The 20565-nt window shown below is 43.2% G+C and overlaps 1 protein-coding gene across 3 annotated transcripts in view; it reads right to left on the bottom strand.

Annotated features, from left to right (window-relative positions):
* LOC124043981 (diacylglycerol kinase beta) overlaps positions 1–20565 on the bottom strand; it is a 170804-nt gene that overhangs the window by 24226 nt on the left and 126013 nt on the right. For all 3 annotated transcript variants that reach the window (XM_046363178.1, XM_046363180.1, XM_046363179.1), the window contains 2 exons: positions 13118–13208; positions 9337–9538 (listed from right to left, as the gene is read on the bottom strand). In XM_046363178.1, the coding sequence (XP_046219134.1) occupies positions 9337–9538; positions 13118–13208 (293 nt within the window). The remainder of the gene's footprint in view (positions 1–9336; positions 9539–13117; positions 13209–20565) is intronic.

Raw genomic sequence — 20565 nt, 5'->3', positions numbered from 1 at the left:
TACACATACTGACACACAGACACTCATACACATACTGACACACAGACACTCATACACATACTGACACACAGACACTCATACACATACTGACACACAGCCACTCATACACATACTGACACACATACTGACACACAGACACTCATACACATACTGACACACAGACATTCATACACATACTGACACACAGACACTCATGCACATACTGACACACAGACACTCATACACATACTGACACACAGCCACTCATACACATACTGACACACAGCCACTCATACACATACTGACACACAGACACTCATATACATACTGACACACATACTGACACACAGACACTCATACACATACTGAAACACAGACACTCACACACATACTGACACACAGACACTCATACACATACTGACACACAGACACTCATACACATACTGACACACATACTGACACACAGACACTCATACACATACTGACACACAGACACTCATATACATACTGACACAGAGACACTCATACACATACTGACACACATACTGACACAGAGACACTCATACACATACTGACACACATACTGACACACCGACACTCATACACATACTGACACACAGACACTCATACACATACTGACACACAGACACTCATACGCATACTGACACACATACTGACACACAGACACTCATACACATACTGACACACATACTGACACACATACACACATACACATACTGACACACATACTGATACACACACACATGACACACATATGACACACTGACACTCATACACATACACACATACACATACACATACTGACACACAGACACTCATACACATACTGACACTGACACACAGACACTGACACACACACTCATACATACTGACACACAGACACTCATACACATACTGACACACAGACACTCATACACATACTGACACTCATACACATACTGACACACAGACACTCATACACATACTGACACACATACTGACACACAGACACTCATACACATACTGACACACATACTGACACACATACACTCAAACACTACACATACACATACTGACACACATACTGACACACAGACACTCATACACATACTGACACACACACATACTGTACACTCATACACATACTGACACACATACTGACACACATACACACACACTACACTCATACACATACTGACACACATGACACACAGACACTCACTGACACACAGACACTCATATACATACTGACACACACACATACACTCACACTACACATACTGACACACAGACACTCATACACTCATACACATACTGACACACTGTACACTCATACACATACTGACACACATGACACACAGACACTCATGACACACAGACACTCATACACATACTGACACACATACACTCATACACATACTGACACACAGACACTCATACACATACTGACACACAGACACTCATACACATACTGACACACGTACACTCATACACATACTGACACACATACTGACACACATACTGACACACAGACACTCATATGATCACATACTGACACACAGACACATACACATACACTCATACACATACTGACACACATACATACTCACTCATACACATACTGACACACAGACACATCACTGACACACAGACACTCACATACTGACACACAGACACTCATACACATACTGACACACAGACACTCATACACATACTGACACACACACACATACACTCATACACATACATACTGACACACGTACACTCATACACATACTGACACACATACTGACACACATACACTCATATCCATACTGACACACATACACTCATACACATACTGACACACATACACTCATACACATACTGACACACGTACACTCATACACATACTGACACACGTACACTCATACACATACTGACACACATACACTGACACACAGACATACACATACTGACACACATACACTGACACACAGACACTCATACACATACTGACACACATACACTCATACACATACTGACACACAGACACTCATACACATACTGACACACATACTGACACACAGACACTCATACACATACTGACACACATACTGACACACAGACACTCATACACATACTGACACACAGACACTCATACACATACTGACACTCATACACATACTGACACACAGACACTCATACACATACTGACACACAGACACTCATACACATACTGACACACATACTGACACACAGACACTCATACACATACTGACACACAGACACATACTGACACACAGACACTCATACACATACTGACACACAGACACTCATACATACATACTGACACACAGACACTCATACACATACTGACACACAGACACACACATACACTGACACTCACATACTGACACTCATACACATACTGACACACAGACACTCATACACATACTGACACACATACTGTACACTCATACACATACTGACACACATACACTCATACACATACTGACACACATACTGACACACAGACACTCATACACATACTGACACACAGACACTCATACACATACTGACACACAGACACTCATACACATACTGACACACAGACACTCACACATACTGACACACAGACACTCATACACATACTGACACACCGACACTCATACACATACTGACACACATACTGACACACAGACACTCATACACATACTGACACACAGACACTCATACACATACTGACACACATACTGACACACAGACACTCATACACATACTGACACACATACTGACACACACTGACACATACACACAGACACTCATACACATACTGACACACATACACACTCATACACATACTGACACACACACTGACACACAGACACACACATACTGACACACAGACACTCACACATACTGACACACAGACATACATGACACACATACTGACACACAGACACATACACATACTACACATACTGACACACAGACACTGACACACAGACACTACACATACTGACACACATACTGACACACAGACACTCACACACATACTGACACTCACACACTGACACACAGACACTCATACACATACTGACACACAGACACTCATACACATACTGACACACAGACACTCATACACATACTGACACTCATACACATACTGACACACATACTGACACACAGACACTCATACACATACTGACACACATACTGACACACAGACACTCACACATACTGACACACAGACACTCATACACATACTGACACACAGACACTCATACACATACTGACACACATACTGACACACAGACACTCATACACATACTGACACACATACTGACACACAGACACTCATACACATACTGACACACATACTGACACACAGACACACTCACACACATACTGACACACAGACACTCATACACATACTGACACACAGACACTCATACACATACTGACACACAGACACTCATACACATACTGACACACATACTGACACACATACACTCATACACATACTGACACACATACTGACACACAGACACTCATACACATACTGACACACATACTGACACACATACACTCATACACATACTGACACACATACTGACACACAGACACTCATACACATACCGACACACATGCTGACACACATACACTCATATACATACTGACACACATACACTCATATACATACTGACACATACTGACACACATACTGACACACAGACACGCATATACATACTGACACACAGACACTCATACACATACTGAAACACATACACTCACACACATACTGACACACAGACACTCATACACATACTGACACACAGACACTCATACACATACTGACACACATACTGACACACATACACTCACACACATACTGACACACAGACACTGACACACAGACACTCATATACATACTGACACACAGACACTCATATACATACTGACACACATACTGACACACATACTGACACACAGACACTCATACACATACTGACACACATACTGACACACATACACTCATACACATACTGACACACAGACACTCATACGCATACTGATACACATACTGACACACATACACTCATACACATACTGACACACAGACACTCATACACATACTGATACACATACTGACACACATACACTCATACACATACTGACACACATACACTCATACACATACTGACACACAGACACTCATACACATACTGACACACATACTGACACACAGACACTCATACACATACTGACACACATACTGACACACAGACACTCATACACATACTGACACACAGACACTCATGACACACAGCATACTGATACACATACTGACACACAGACACTCACTCACACATACTGACACACAGACACACTCATACACATATACATACTGACACACAGACACACTACATATACATACTGACACACATACTGACACACATACACTCATACACATACTGACACACAGACACTCATACGCATACTGATACACATACTGACACACATACACTCATACACATACTGACACACAGACACTCATATACATACTGACACACATACTGACACACATACTGACACACATACTGACACACAGACACTCATACACATACTGACACACATACTGACACACATACACTCATACACATACTGACACACAGACACTCATACACATACTGACACACATACTAATACACATACACCCCATACACATACTGACACACATACTGACACACATACACTCATACACATACTGACACACAGACACTCATACACATACTGACACACATACTAATACACATACACCCCATACACATACTGACACACATACTGACACACAGACACTCATACACATACTGACACACAGACACTCATACACATACTGACACACAGACACTCATACACATACTGACACACAGACACTCATACACATACTGACACACATACTGACACACATACTGACACACATACTGACACACAGACACTCATACACATACTGACACACAGACACTCATATACATACTGACACACAGACACTCATACACATACTGACACACAGACACTTATATACATACTGACACACAGACACTCATACACATACTGACACACAGACACTTATATACATACTGACACACATACACTCATACACATACTGACACACGTACACTCATACACATACTGACACACATACTGACACACGTACACTCATACACATACTGACACACATACACTCATACACATACTGACACACAAACACTCATACACATACTGACACACATACACTCATACACATACTGACACACAGACACTCATACACATACTGACACACATACACTCATACACATACTGACACACATACTGACACACATACACTCATACACATACTGACACACAGACACTCATACACATACTGACACACATACTGACACACACACTCATACACATACTGACACACAGACACTCATACACATACTGACACACATACCGACACACAGACACTCATACACATACTTACACACATACTGACACACAGACACTCATACACATACTGACACACATACTGACACACATACTGACACACAGACAGTCATACACATACTGACACACATACTGACACACACACTCATACACAAACTGACACACCGACACTCATACACATACTGACACACCGACACTTATACACATAATGACACACCGACACTCATACACATACTGACACACCGACACTTATACACATACCGACACACAGACACTCATGCAAAACAAAAAGTCGTAAAACACAGTGATGTGAGCTTAGTGCAAATAGCAAGCAAGGCAGATCGTTTAAAGGTAAGTCATGACCTGACAGCTTAAAAGCACTGTTAATCAGTGTGCCTGAGGCAAACAAACATTGCTTGACATTTGATGATATCGAATTTTCATTGACCTGAAAAGGGCCAGGAATGCCAGACTGTAATTAGGCTAGTAGTAGGAGTAGTAGTAGGAGCCATGACAGTTCACTGTTGCGGTGTTCAGGAGTCAGAAATGCAGATGGGGCAACACCACTGATAAGATGCAATGGACATAGTCTCATGTCAGTTGACGTCACATTGAGTGTGTGAACAGGAGTTGTTAGCATCCCCGCCTTTTGTTTCATATGGATTGATTTGAGACTGGTTCAGAGACTTAGTTAGATCATTTTCATGCACATTTCAAATTCCATAAATACTGATTCTACCATCACAAAACACCTTAGCTAAATGTAAAATTAGGTAATGAATACTTTTTCATTAAAAACCGTTCATATTAGCTACAGGTTTATAGTTTTTTTTTTGGTGAGATTAACTCTGACACTTTTTTGACTGAGGATGAAAGAGGGTTCAGTGGGCGATGGCACCTTTGTGACATTTTTGAATGTTAAGACAGGATATTGTATGAGTGATCAGGCAGATCAGTGTAGACGGCTATCTGGCATGAGACAATGATGTTATGGAACTTCACAAGTCACAAAACAGACTAATTTGAGAATGAAATTAAAGAATGAAATGTCTTCATGTCTCAGTTAACTGGTCAATTACCAAAGTTATTGCCAAAACACATTCACACCATAGTCCACAAAACACATTCACACCATAGTCCACAAAACACATTCACACCATAGTCCACAAAACAACAACAAAATATACTGTGCTCACAGCCAATATGACATTGCGTGAGATGCATTCATATACACTATGTTTGTGTGTATGCATCTGAGAGGGGACAGGAGGGGACAGGGTTGTCACTCAGTAATCTCTTGAGAGAGAGAGAGAGAGAGAGAGAGAGAGAGAGAGAGAGAGAGAGGCTGGGGCGTTGGCCTCGGAGGGAGCGTGTTTAGGTGGTCAGGTGAGAGGCCGGGGGGGAGGGTGACAACGTGAGAGCGTACTGTACAGTATGTTACAGTATGGTAGTGCTGAAGGGCAGGTCATAGAGGCTCAACTGTTGCTAAGGCAGCAAGCAGTTGAGCCCGGTGAAGGCTGCCTGGAGGGCAGTTAAAGATTAATGATATGAGTCACACAGCTAGCAGCAGCCTCCTTGTTTGCTCTCTCTCTCTCTCTCTCTCTCTCTCTCTCTCTCTCTCTCTCTCTCTCTCTCTCTCCTATTCACTTACTCTCTCTTCCTCTCTCTAGCTTTCTGTCTTTCCCTCTCTCCAGCCCTCTCTCATTTCTCTCTCAGTCTCTGGCTTCCCCTTTCTCTCCAGCTTTCTCTGTCTTTCCCTCTGTCCACCCCTCTCTCATTTCTCTCTCAGTCTCTGGCTTCCCCTCTCTCTCCAGCTTTCTCTGTCTTTCCCTCTCTCCACCCCTTTCTCATTTCTCTCTGTCTCTTTCTGCCTCTCTCTCTGGTTCAGTGGAGCCGAGGGTCTCCATGGAAACAGGATTCAAACTAGTTCAGTCAGGAACGAGAAGCACAGAATGAAAGAATGAAAGAGGAAGAGCCGAGGAGGAAGAGTGAGAGTGTCATAGACAGGAAGTGATGTAACAAATAGAGGACAAATAATCTGCCTTTTCACTGCAAGGAATCTGCCATCATCATCATCATCTTCCTCACTGCCATCATCATCATCATCATCACTACATCATCATCATCATCATCATCATCACTGCCATTATTATCATCATCATCCTCACTGCCATCATCATCATCATCACTGCCATTATCATCATCATCATCATCCTTAATACCATCATCATCCTCCTCACTGCCAACCTCATCATCATCATAACCACTACCATCATCATCATACTCACTGCCATCGTCATCATCATCATAACCACTACCATCATCATCATCCTCACTGCCATCGTCGTCATCATCATCACTGCCATTATCATGATCCTTAATACCACCACCATCATCATCATCATCATCCTCTCTGTCATCGTCATCATCATCATAATCACTACCATCATCATCATCCTCACTACCATCGTCCTCACTACCATATGTCTGTCTGCTTACACACAGGGCATGTTTTGGGACAGTAATAATGAGGCCAGAGAAGACTGTAGGCACAAGAGAAAGAGAGATGGACAGATAGAGGGGGTGCGGGGCAGTTAAATAAGGGGAAAGGGAGCTTCTGTTTCCCTCTCTCCTTCCTTCCCTCCTCTCCTCCCCTCTTTCCTTTCCTCTTCTCTCCTCCTCTCCTCTTTCCTCCTCTCCCCTTCTCTCCTCTCTCTCCTATTTCCTCCCCTTCTCTATCTTTCCCTCCCCTCCTCTCCTCTTTCCTCCTCTCCCCTTCCCTCCTCTTTCCCCCCTTCCCTCCTCTATCTTTCCCTCTCCTCCCCTCCTCTCCCCTTCCCTCCTTTCCCCTCTTATCCTCTCCTCTCCTCCTCTCAGCAGAGTGAAACAGACCCGCTAGCCCAACATCCAACAGCCCAGCCTCTGAGGAAGTGTTCAGTGTTCTAGGTTAATTCATGGCATCCGAAAACAGAAGCTTGTCACTGACCTTGGCCAGTGTGCGCCAGGTCCTGCAAGCACAGCTCGTCCCCAATGTGTGTGTGTGTGTTAGCGGCTCGGCGCAGCTCGTACCCAATGTCCTCTGGGACAGATGTTCATGGGGGCCACAGCATCACGCGGGTGGCGCAGAGGTCTAAGGCACTGCATCTCAGTGCAAGAGGCGTCACTACAGTCCCTGGTTCAAATCCAGGCTGTATCACATCCGGACGTGATTGGGAGTCCCATAGGGCAGCACACAATTGGCCCAGCGTTGTCCAAGTTTGACCGGGGTAGGCCGTCATTGTAAATAGTAATTAGTTCTTAACTGACTTAAATAAAGGTCAATTAAAAAGTAAAAAAAGAGCTGACATTCTACTGGTTGCTGGCTGGTGGGTGAAATTGTGACAGTATGAACACTTACAAAATGACACTAGAACTGTTTAGTGATCCCTCCCAGTCTCTCGCAGACAAACTTCAACAGAAAGTGCAGGCTAACTCGTTCCATATGACAAGCCTGGGCTACGGAGCAGAGGGAAGGGAATACAACACTTCCCTAAGTGTGGAAATGACATAGTGTTTGTCAAACAACTACGAGGCTTATGTGGTCAAGAAATGGCAGACCAATCAGACACAATGGATCCTTTGACACCCATTGAACCACATTACACTAAATCCTAATGGCTGAAATCAAGAACATTATATAGTGGTATGAAGAGGCCAGAACTGGTCCCACTTCCCAACTTAGGCCTTTTCCCACTACTGAGCAGAGGCAAGCTAAACCAAACTGTACTGAGCTGGCCTGGTTATGCATCCACATTAGTTACTGGAACTGTTCTGAAAAGATCAGGATAGTGTGAAAAGGGTACATCACACTGGTGTTGCTGAGGGCCAGTTTAGTTGACTCACCCTGAACACAGAATTTGAGCTCCTTTATATCGGTGACGGTACTGGTGGGCATCCTGTCTGGAACCTTCTTGCTCATGCGGCTGTAGTTCCTCCTCTTCTTGGTCTCGCCCCACAGGTTGGAGCCGCCATGCATGCTGGGTATGTTGAGGACGGCGATGCCTTCCAACGACGTGCTGCTGAGGTCCAGGATGATACCATCACACTGAGGGAGAAAGAGAGAGGGGAAGTGATGGAGAATGGTAGAGTGAGGGAGAAAGAGAGAGGGGAAGTGATGGAGGATGGTACAGTGAGGGAGAGAGGGGGGAGAAAGAGAGAGGGGAAGTGATGGAGGATGGTAGAGTGAGGGAGAGAGGGGGGAAGGAGAGAAAGAGAGAGGGGAAGTGATGGAGGATGGTAGAGTGAGGGAGAAAGAGAGAGGGGAAGTGATGGAGGATGGTAGAGTGAGGGAAAGAGGGGGGGGAGAAATAAATAAATAGAGGAGGAGAGGGAGATAAAGAGAGAGAGAGGGAGAACAAGAGAAAGAGAGAGGGAGAGAAAGAGAGAGGTAGAAAGAGTGAAAGAGACAGAGGGGAGGGGAGATGAGAGAGAGAGATCATGAACAAATACTTGAAACAATGGCTGAGACAGAACTGTGGACCCTAATAGATAGCCTAGAGTATCTTCAAGGAGGCTTCGCAGCGCCGCTACTTACATTTACATTTAAGTCATTTAGCAGACGCTCTTATCCAGGCGCAGCGGTCTAAGGCACTGCATCTCAGTGCTAGAGGCGTCACTATAGACAACCTGGTTCGAATCCAGGCTGTATCCCAACCGGCCGTGATTAGGAGTCCCATAAGGCGGCGCACAATTGGCCCAGCGTCGTCCGGGTTTGGCCGGTTTAGGCCGTCATTGTAAATAAGAATTTGATCTTAATTGACTACCTAGTTCAATTTAAAAAACAGTGTCAAAAAGAGCTCCTCTTCAAAAGGTACTTAGAGATAATTGTCTTTTCTGCACATCCATTCAAGGCAAGAACTATAGAGATTACATCCTTGTGTTTTCATTGAAGCTATGCTAATGAATGGTGTCACCTGACAGTATGTTTCATGTGAACCACAGACAGTATAAGGCTATCTGATACAGATTGAAAATCAAAGGGGCCTTCCACTGTGATGGAGAATAATAGAATATTGTTTATAACAGTATCCATGTGTGGATATTGGGAGGAGCAATGGTATACAATTAATAATTTTTACAGTAGCATCAGAATGCATGTTTGTATCAATACATTACATAATGTTGCCTTTGAGCGTTCTACCAGACTGTGTGTCAAAATTCTAGAAGAAAACAACCTCTGTGTCCCAGCTAGTGATTAACTAGAAAATGTACACATTCTTTGTGTACACTTCGACATTGTCGGTCCAAGTGTGCACTCTTCCATAAAGTCCCTATCAACAAATGTGTTCAAATAAGCTAATGTAGAAACAGAAAAAGAAAACACATTCACAATATTCAGCGACCACCCTCGGTGAAAGCAAATGATGTAAGCAAATGATGAAAGCAAATGATTGAATGTACCTCAACCCACAAGTGCTGTCAGAGCAAAGAAATATTTAGGTTTGAGTGCCCATGAAAAACAGTTTCAGGAACACACACAGAATATGACTCACACATACTCTCACGCGCATACGAACGCACACACGCACGCACACACACACACACACACACACACACACACACACACACACACACACACACACACACACACACACACACACACACACACACACACACACACACACACACACACACACACACACACACACACACACACACACACACACACACACACACACACACACACACACACACACACACACACACACACACACACACACACACACACACACACACACACGCACACACACAGTCTAGAAAGTGCTTTCATTGTCAGTCTACTCTGTGAAGCTTTTAATAGCCCAGTTTAATTACATCTTGCAGGGCGATATAACTTCAGTGGTGAATCCTGCTACACCACATTTCACCACCCATCACTCTGTTCTCAGCTTCAAGGCATTAAACCGGGGATTTGACTGCTTGGCAGACTGTCTCTCTGTCTGTCTGTCGGGTCTGTCTGTGTGTGTGTCTGTTACACACAGAAAATAGTGGAGGCTCCTCAGTGAATTTTATAAAAATAAAAAGTGAAACATTAAAGGTATCCTTTTTGAATGCAACTATACTAAATATATTCACGTCACCAAATAATGGATTAAAACACACTGTTTTGGAATGAAGGTCTACAGTAGCCTCACAGCACTCTGTAGGGTAGCACCAAGGTGTAGCCGGAGGACAGCTAGCTTCCGTCCTCCTCTGGGTACATTAACTTCAATGCAAAACCTTGGAGGCTCATGGTTCACATCCCCTTCCATAGACTTATATAGTAATTTTGACCATTTCCAGAGGATGTCCTCCAACCTATCAGAGCACTGCAGTGCATAAAATGTGGTGAGTAGTTGACTCAAAGAGAGAGAAAGACAATAGTTGAACAGTTTTGAACAAATTAATTTATTCCAAAATTAAGGAGAAGCGAGAGAGAGAGCTAGCTATATTTGGTTGTATTGTTTTTGCCTACTCAAACATCTGTCTCAAACAGAGAGGGATGCTATGTTAGCTAGCAGGCTATCCAACACCGGGACTCTTCCAATTCAAGGTAATCTTTTGATTTTTATTAATTTATTGCCACTGGGGCCCGCCGGTGTAATTGCTAAACTACTTTCTGACTGTACATGGTACTTGTGTTAGTTCTAGTAGATACAGTATGTTGACTATGACGTGACAACGATGTAGGCTGTGTGTAGTGGTTAGCGGTCATTATATGAACATTTTTTTCACCTGGTCAAAAACAGCTGATGTGTTGGGCACTGAAGTCCACAAGCGAAGGAAAAAAGTGAGAGGAGGAGAGCGTGTAGATACTTGTGAGAAGGATCAGGCTGTTTTTATGTGGCTGCTATGAAAGTGAACTGTGTTTGCGTGTGATCAGGGATGCAGTGTGCAAGGCAGTATTGAATGTGTCACTGTATGTCTTCTTGATTACAAAACATTATATCGACCTGTGCACCTACTTTGTAGCAACCTCATGATGGGTACAGGGAAAATTTGAGTATAATGTAGTAGCCAAAACCTATAGATGTTACATTAAGCTGGGTGAATGGAATATGAATGACAGTCATCCAATTTGCTGCAATAGAAATAAGGCCATGCTCACAAAAACAGGATCATCCTCCCTAATCTTACTGTTGTGTGTGAATGTCTTATGCAGTACAGAGTCAGTTACCTGACAGACTGGCATAATGAAGCCTTCGCTGAGAGATAAGAATAGCTAGCTACCTTCCCCATGGGATTAAAATAATTTGTTTTAATTTCACTTTGATGTCTTTTAAGATGTCTTTTTTTTGTTTGCAGGTTAAAGTCTGTCATTTAAAAGAAAATTAAAACAACAGCGGTGAACTGTTTAAAGAGAGAGACAGAGAGAGAGAGAGAGAGAGAGAGAGAGAGAGAGAGAGAGAGAGAGAGAGAGAGAGAGAGAGAGAGAGAGAGAGAGAGAGAGAGAGAGAGAGACACAGAGAGAGAGAGAGACAGAGAGCGTGAGAGAGCGAGAGAGAGAGAGAGAGAGAGAGAGAGAGAGAGAGAGAGAGAGAGAGAGAGAGAGAGAGAGAGAGAGAGAGAGAGAGAGAGAGAGAGAGAAAATAACGTTTTGGTGCTGTCAAAAAAAGTCCAGCTGAAGGGAATACCGGTGACTCACCTCCACTTCGATACACTCGTTGAGTTTCTTGCAAGTGGCGGAGATGGTCTCTGTGGTGCCAAACTCAAAGTACCACAACTTGTTCTTCATTCTGTCAATCAAACAGGAAGGAACAGGAAGAGAAAGAGAGGAAGTGTCATCAGGGGTACTACAGTTGCACTGGTTTTTACTGTATTTCCATTATTCATTGATTCTTTGGCAGAATATGTCAATGCATAGTAAGCCTACGGTACTTTGAATAAACTGTGTTAATATTCAGCAAACTTAACATGTGTAAATATTTGTATGAACATAACAAGATTCAACAACTGAGACATAAACTGAACAAGTTCCACAGACATGTCACTAACAGAAATGGAATGATGTGTCCCTGAACAAAAGTAACAGTCAGTATCTGGTGTGGCCACCAGCTGCATTAAGTACTGCAGTGCATCTTCTCCTCATGGACTGTACCAGATTTGCCAGATCTTGCTGTGAGATGTTACCCCACTCTTCCACCAAGGCACCTGCAAGTTCTTGGACATTTCTGGGGGGGAATGGCCCTAGCCCTCACTCTCCGATCCAATAGGTCCCAGACGTGCTCAATGGGATTGAGACCCGGGCTCTTCGCTGGCCATGGCAGAACACTGACATTCCTGTTTTGCGGGAAATCACGCACAGAACGAGCAATATGGCTGGTGGCATTGTCATGCTGGAGGGTCCTGTCAGGATGAGCCTGCAGGAAGGGTACCACATAAGGGGGAGGATGTCTTCCCTGTAACGCACAGCATTGGGATTGCCTGCAATGACAACAATCTCATTCCGTTGATGCTGTGACACACCTTCCCAGACCATGACGGAGCCTCCACCTCCACATCGATCCAGCTTCAGAGTACAGGCCTCGGTGTAACGCTCATTCCTTCGACGATAAACGCGAATCCGATCATCACCCCTGGTGAGACAAATCCGTGACTCGTCAATGAAGAGCACTTTTTGCCAGTCCTGTCTGGTCCAGCGACAGTGGGTTTGTGCCCATACGCGACGTTGTTGCCGGTGATGTCTGGTGAGGACCTGCCTTACATCAGGCCTACAAGCCCTCAGTCCAGCCTCTCTCAGCCTACTGCGGACAGTCTGAGCACTGATGGAGAGATTGTGCGTTCCTGGTGCAACTCGGGCAGTTGTTGTTGCCATCCTGTACCTGTCCTGTAGGTGTGATGTTTGGATGTACCGTTCCTCTGCAGGTGTTGTTACAGGTGGTCTGTCACTGCAAGGACAATCAGCTGTCCGTCCTGTCTCCCTCTAGCACTGTCTTAGGCGTCTCATAGTACGGACGTTGCAATGTATTGCCCTGGCCACATCTGCAGTCCTCATGCCTCCTTGCAGCATGCCTAAGGCACATTTACGCAGATGAGCAGGGACCTTGGGTATCTTTGGTGTTTGTCAGAGTCAGTAGAAAGTCCTCTTTAGTGTCCTACGTTTTCATAGTTGTGATCTTAATTGCCTACTGTCTGTAAGCTTAACGACCGTTCCACGGGTGCATGTTCATTATTTGTGTATGGTTCGCTGAACAAGCATGGGAAACAGTGTTGAAACCCTTTACAAAGAAGATGTGTGAAATTATTTGGATTTTTACGAATTATCTTTGAAAGACAGGGTCCTGAAAAAGCGACGTGTCTTTTTTTGCTGAGTTTAGTTGTCTGCTATCCAAGTACTGTCAGGGTAGGGAAATTAAACACAACAACTTTTGACAGTTTTCTGTCATGTTTGCTGTCGTGAGGATCAGTTCGAAGCACTGCTAATGCAGCCCAACACCTAAACTCAACTAGGGGACAGCATTTCATTTTCAGAGCAATGAAGCACACAGGACACCTCCACACGGTCATTTTCGCTTCAGCCAAGGCTGGCATGACAACAATGACTTTGGGTGTGGAACAGCGACCAAGCCTACCATAGAATCATGTTTAATGACCCCTGCCCCCCCCCCCCCACCACCACCCCATTTCAAAAACATACAACAACCTTTAGCCCTACAAAGTTGAAGTTCATGTTTAGTTCTGCCCTGGAGTTTGGCTTGCCAGAGGGGACTTGTGTGGCCTTTTTGTAAATGTAGATGTATCACTTTTTCTGTGATTTACACCTGTAACAAAGATGCATACAGAGGTGATATGCACATCCTAAACTTCAGAAAACCTGTCCTGGGCAAAACATACGGTAGATTAAGAAAGGGAAGCCCTGCACACTGTCCAATAATTCTCCCTAGTGCTTTAGTCCTGCATCATGATACAACAAAGAATCATGTAACAAAAGACAAAGGATTAATGCTTCTGACTGTCAACACAGCCTGGATTCAAGAGAGAGAGAGGAACTGAACAGAGAGGTAAGGAAATTAACTTAACTGCAATTACATTTAACTATAATGAATCATTTTGATTTCCTCCATTTTATGATCAGATTACAACATCCTTGTCCCCAGGGGAAAGAATTGCCTATCTAAATGGATCTGGATTGTAAAGACGTGGACTCTACTGTCCTACTGAGCCCTGCCATTTCATCTCTTCTACTGTACCTCCCCAGTCCTGGTGAAAGGTTGATGGGCTGCACAAAGAAACCTCAGTGAGACAGCTGTTAGGTGTGGGAAAGGAACATCACTGGCTGTGAAGAGAGATTCAAATCCCCAAGGGCAACATGAGCCAGTATTGGGAGTGTGTGTGTGTGTGTGTGTGTGTGTGTGTGTGTGTGTGTGTGTGTGTGTGTGTGTGTGTGTGTGTGTGTGTGTGTGTGTGTGTGTGTGTGTGTGTGTGTGTGTGTGTGTGTGTGTGTGTGTGTGTGTGTGTGTGTGTGTGTGTGTGTGTGACAGACAGACAGACAGACAGACAGACAGACAGACAGACAGACAGACAGACAGACAGACAGACAGACAGACAGACAGACAGACAGACAGACAGACAGACAGACAGACAGACAGACAGACAGACAGACAGACAGACAGACAGACAGACAGACAGACAGACAGACAGACAGTGTCTCGATACTGATCAATCAGACAGACAAGGCTGTACATCTCAGACTGCAAGAATCAGCCTTCAGTCATTCACTGCAAGGTCCTACACAACACCTCCGTCTGCACTTCATCCTGTACCAGGCCTCAGAACATTTACTGCTTCCCTGAGGACTTGTTCTACTCAACGACTAAAGTGAAAGGCACAAGTATTTCACGGTCAGTCTGGTCAAAACAAAAAGTTATGTGTTTGTACTTCTTCTATGCTAACAAGAAATCAGGTCCGTTTTACAGTGTGTTCCAGAAACATGGCAAACACAGGTCTAGCTGTCTTGCTGATATTGACAACATATTTATTTGTAAATCGAGCTCTGTTGCCATGTGGGCAAAGCCTGTACCATGTTACTGTTACACAGTGGTGCAGCAGGGCTCTCTAGACTAGACATCAGTATATTTCAGTACAGTGGGAACAAACCAAACAAACACAATGTGTCAATAAGCTTTAGAGGGAGACATACATTACCGGTTCAAAATGTTGTAACACCTACTCATTCAAGGGTTTTTCTTTATTTTGACTATTTTCTACGTTGTAGAATAATAGTGAAGACATTACAACTTCGAAATAACACATATGATATCATGTAATAACCAAAAAAGTGTTAAACAAATCTAAATATATTTTATATTTGAGATTCTTCAAAGTAGCCACCCTTTGCCTTGATGACAGCTTTGCATGCTCTTGGCATTCTCTTAACCAGCTTCATGAGGTAGTCACCTGGAATGCATTTCAATTAACAGGTGTTTCTTGTTAAAAGTTCATTTGTTGAATTTCTTTCCTTCTTAGTGTGTTTGAGCCAATCAGTTGTGTTGTGACAAGGTAGGGGTGGTTTACAGAAGAGAGCCCTATTTAGTTAAAGACCAAGTCCATAGTATGAGAAGAACAGCTCAAATGAACAAAGAGAAACAGCAGTCCATCATTACTTTAAGACATGAAGGTCAGTCAATACGGAAACTTTGAAAGTTTGAAAGTTGAAAGTTTCCTCAAGTGCAGTCGCAAAAACCATCAAGCGCTATGATGAAACTGGCTCTCATGAGGACCGGCACAGGAATGGAAGACTCAGAGTTCCCTCTGAGGATAAGTTCATTAGAGTTACCAGCCTCAGAAATTGCAGCCCAAAAAATGCTTCACAGAGTTCAAGTAACAGACACATCTCAACATCAACTGTTCAGAGGAGACTGAATCATGCTGAATCATGCTTTCATGGTCGAATTGCTGCAAAGAAACCACTACTAAAGGACACCAATAAGAGGAAGAGACTTGCTTGGGCCAAGAAACAAGAGCAATGGACATTAGACTAGACATCAGAATTCAAGGCACACTTATCCAGCATGGCTACCACAGCATTCTGCAGTGATATGCCATCCCATCTGGTTTGGACTTAGTGGGAATTTCATTTGTTTTTCAACAGGACAATGACCCAACACATCTCCAGGCTGTGTATGTGCTATTTTACCAAGAAGGGGAGTGATGGAGTGCTGCATCAGATGACCTGGCCTCCATAATCACCCGACCTCAACCAAATTGAGATGGTTTGGGATGAGTTGGACTGCAGAGTGAAGGAAAAGCAGTCAACAAATGCTCAGCATATGTGGGAACTCCTTCAAGACTGTTGGAAAATAATTCCACTTGAAGCTGGTTGAGAGAATGGCAAGAGTGTACAAAGCTGTCATCAAAGCAAAGGGTGCTATTTGAAGAATCTCAAATATAAAAATACACTATTATCCTGCAATGTAGAAAATAGTAAAAAAATAAAGTAAAGCCCTTCAATGAGTAGGTGTTCTAAAAATTTTGACCGGTAGTGTATGCTTTTTACTACATTAGCTAGGTACTTGTAATATACATGTATATCCCTCCAGAGTCTCAAACTGTAAATATAGTTCAAAGCAGCTTGCCACCTCAATAACTACCCCATAATCATCCAGTGTTACTTGAAGACATAGTTCAATGTTCAGTCTTCCTCACACTCACCTCACGGTTCACTAGAAACCCCTGCTCTGTCAATTATAGGATTATGAGCATATTTGAGATCACAATTAGACACGGTTTCAATTCTCAATGAGCCAAACTGCCTAACCTCATTAGCTAGCTTCCACTTGAGAAGCCCTGTAAAAATGCAATTAACTGAAATGTTTTTTTCTCTCTTTTGGACAGAGGAGAGCGCCAGGGAGAGAAAGGTACCTCCACAAGCCCTGCTTGTATCCCCCTGAGTGCTGAGAAAAACCTTCAGAAAATGTACTGAATAAAAGCTGCATTTGGCCTAGGCTCACAGCCTTCTGGCACTAGTGTTTCAGACTCAGAGACCATTTTGTATACTGATGAGAAAAGGGTTTTTCATTCATATGCTTTGAGAGTTCCAGCTCAACATGCAAGGCTGTGCCTGTCTGTATGTAGGGCTGGTGAATGGAAAGGAATGGGTTCACAGGTTCAAACTGGGCTAACTGTGGCCTCAGGAGGCAAAGACTGATCAGTCTTCCTGATTGGAGCTCAGCCAAAAGACACTAGAGAGAGAACCAACATTGATGGATGGATTGATATTTAATTACGGGAGGGAGGACATTGTGGCTAGCAGCATCTTAAGGATGGGAAAGGGAGGGGGATACAAACGTAGACCTAGATACAGGTGGTATGAAATGACAGTGTTGTGGTTAAAACAGTGGCATCAGATTCACAGAAGTCCTTGGGGCACTAAACCCCTCCGCCCACTCATCCTTCAACCCCCCCCCCCCACACACACCCCCACCCCCATCAGAGTGATAACCATCTCTCCTAATCCCCAGTGAGAGCAGTGACCAACTGACCTCCCCTCTGCTTCCTCATCACTCCCTCCCTCCCTTCCTGTATCTCTGGTACAGATCAGTCAAAGCTTACCTCAGCTTGCATGGGCAGCAACGGTAGGGTTGTTCCACGAAAATATGACATTGTGCACCAATATTTCATTTTCAAATCCTGTTATATTAAATGAAGTGCCCTTTAATATAGACCACATGGCAAATTCAATGAATCTGATTTTTAATATGAATAAAGACATCCACATTTTGACGTTCCTCTGTTTTAACCCCAACATTTCTCCAGGTTTTCACCATCATTGTAAAGCCCTGGTTATGTTGGTGCTTTGACAGTCATTTCTGAAGATGATTATTTATTTAATGTGATTAGTGATTAATCTAATCATACGAAATGTCTATCCCTCACATTAAGGTCAACCCTGTTACGTGAACTGAAGTTTCATATAAACGGTGAAACTATTCCTTTTGAAAAAAAATACATCAAAAGAAACATTGAACAACTAACAGTCAAATCGTAGTGGAAAAGCAGGTGACCTGGTTCTGCTCTTATTGGCCATTTTGTGGGCCTCATTTATCAACCGTGCTACATTTCTTATTAAATTCTGGCATACAATGAGATTCTAGGTCTAGGAGTTTTGTGCGCCACAAATTTTTGGGATTTATCAAACTGTCGCGCGCAACATATATACATATTTTAATTGATAAACTAGAGCCATATTATATTTGTGCGGTGGTGAACGAGTGCTACAATACCTCCTGGAAAACGCCCTCCATTCACATTTTATGGTAACAAAAACGCCCTCCATTCACATTTTATGGTAACAAAAATGCCCTCCATTCACATTTTATGGTAACAAAAACACCCTTGTTTGCTGTATTATTTTGAGATGTTGGAACTGGGCCATGATAGTTCCTAAAAGAAAGTGCAATGGCAAATTTGATCACATTTCTGTAGAGGTGTGGGCAGAATGTTACTGTGACCTTTCCAAACAACAAAATGCACGCTGCCTAGCGAATGCCAAGCACTGGCCGTGCATTCTGCAGGATTGATTGTCCTTTCAAGCAATTTAAAAGTAAATGCTACACTCCACACTTCCATGCAAATTATGAATGGTTGTTCAATATTTTGTATATAAACACAATCATATATTGATATCTCCTGGCTTAGTATAGGCTCTGAAATTAAATAGGTTAGGCTACGATTTCACGCTCCTAATCCTATTGCACAGCAATACTGGAGCCTACCCATACTGTCACATAGGATTAGGTCTACTGTCAAGGCTACCTGTCTATTTACTTTCCAGCATGCTTGGCTATTAAATGAGCGATTGATAAATGGTAGCCTGCAATATGATTATGATTTAAGCCTATATAATACAAGTACAATAAACTTATTAGAGGACATGCAGCTATGCGATCTCCTTACCAATGGAAAATGCATCTGTTTTATCATTAGGCCTACATTTTACTGTTATTTTTAGCTTACCATGATTATGGGAGGTGCATCAAACACCTCCCATTTCCCCCAAACTAACAATAAGCCTATTTGTTTGCAATACAGTTGATCAACCTTCTAGAAGTTGTGTTCAAGCAGGGTTTGAGATTTGCGTGGAGATATGCACAC

Source organism: Oncorhynchus gorbuscha, linkage group LG09, assembly GCF_021184085.1.
Source record: "Oncorhynchus gorbuscha isolate QuinsamMale2020 ecotype Even-year linkage group LG09, OgorEven_v1.0, whole genome shotgun sequence".
Classification (NCBI taxonomy): domain Eukaryota; kingdom Metazoa; phylum Chordata; class Actinopteri; order Salmoniformes; family Salmonidae; genus Oncorhynchus; species Oncorhynchus gorbuscha.
Note: the sequence above shows the minus strand (reverse complement) of the source record. Positions and strands in the feature narration are given on the sequence as shown.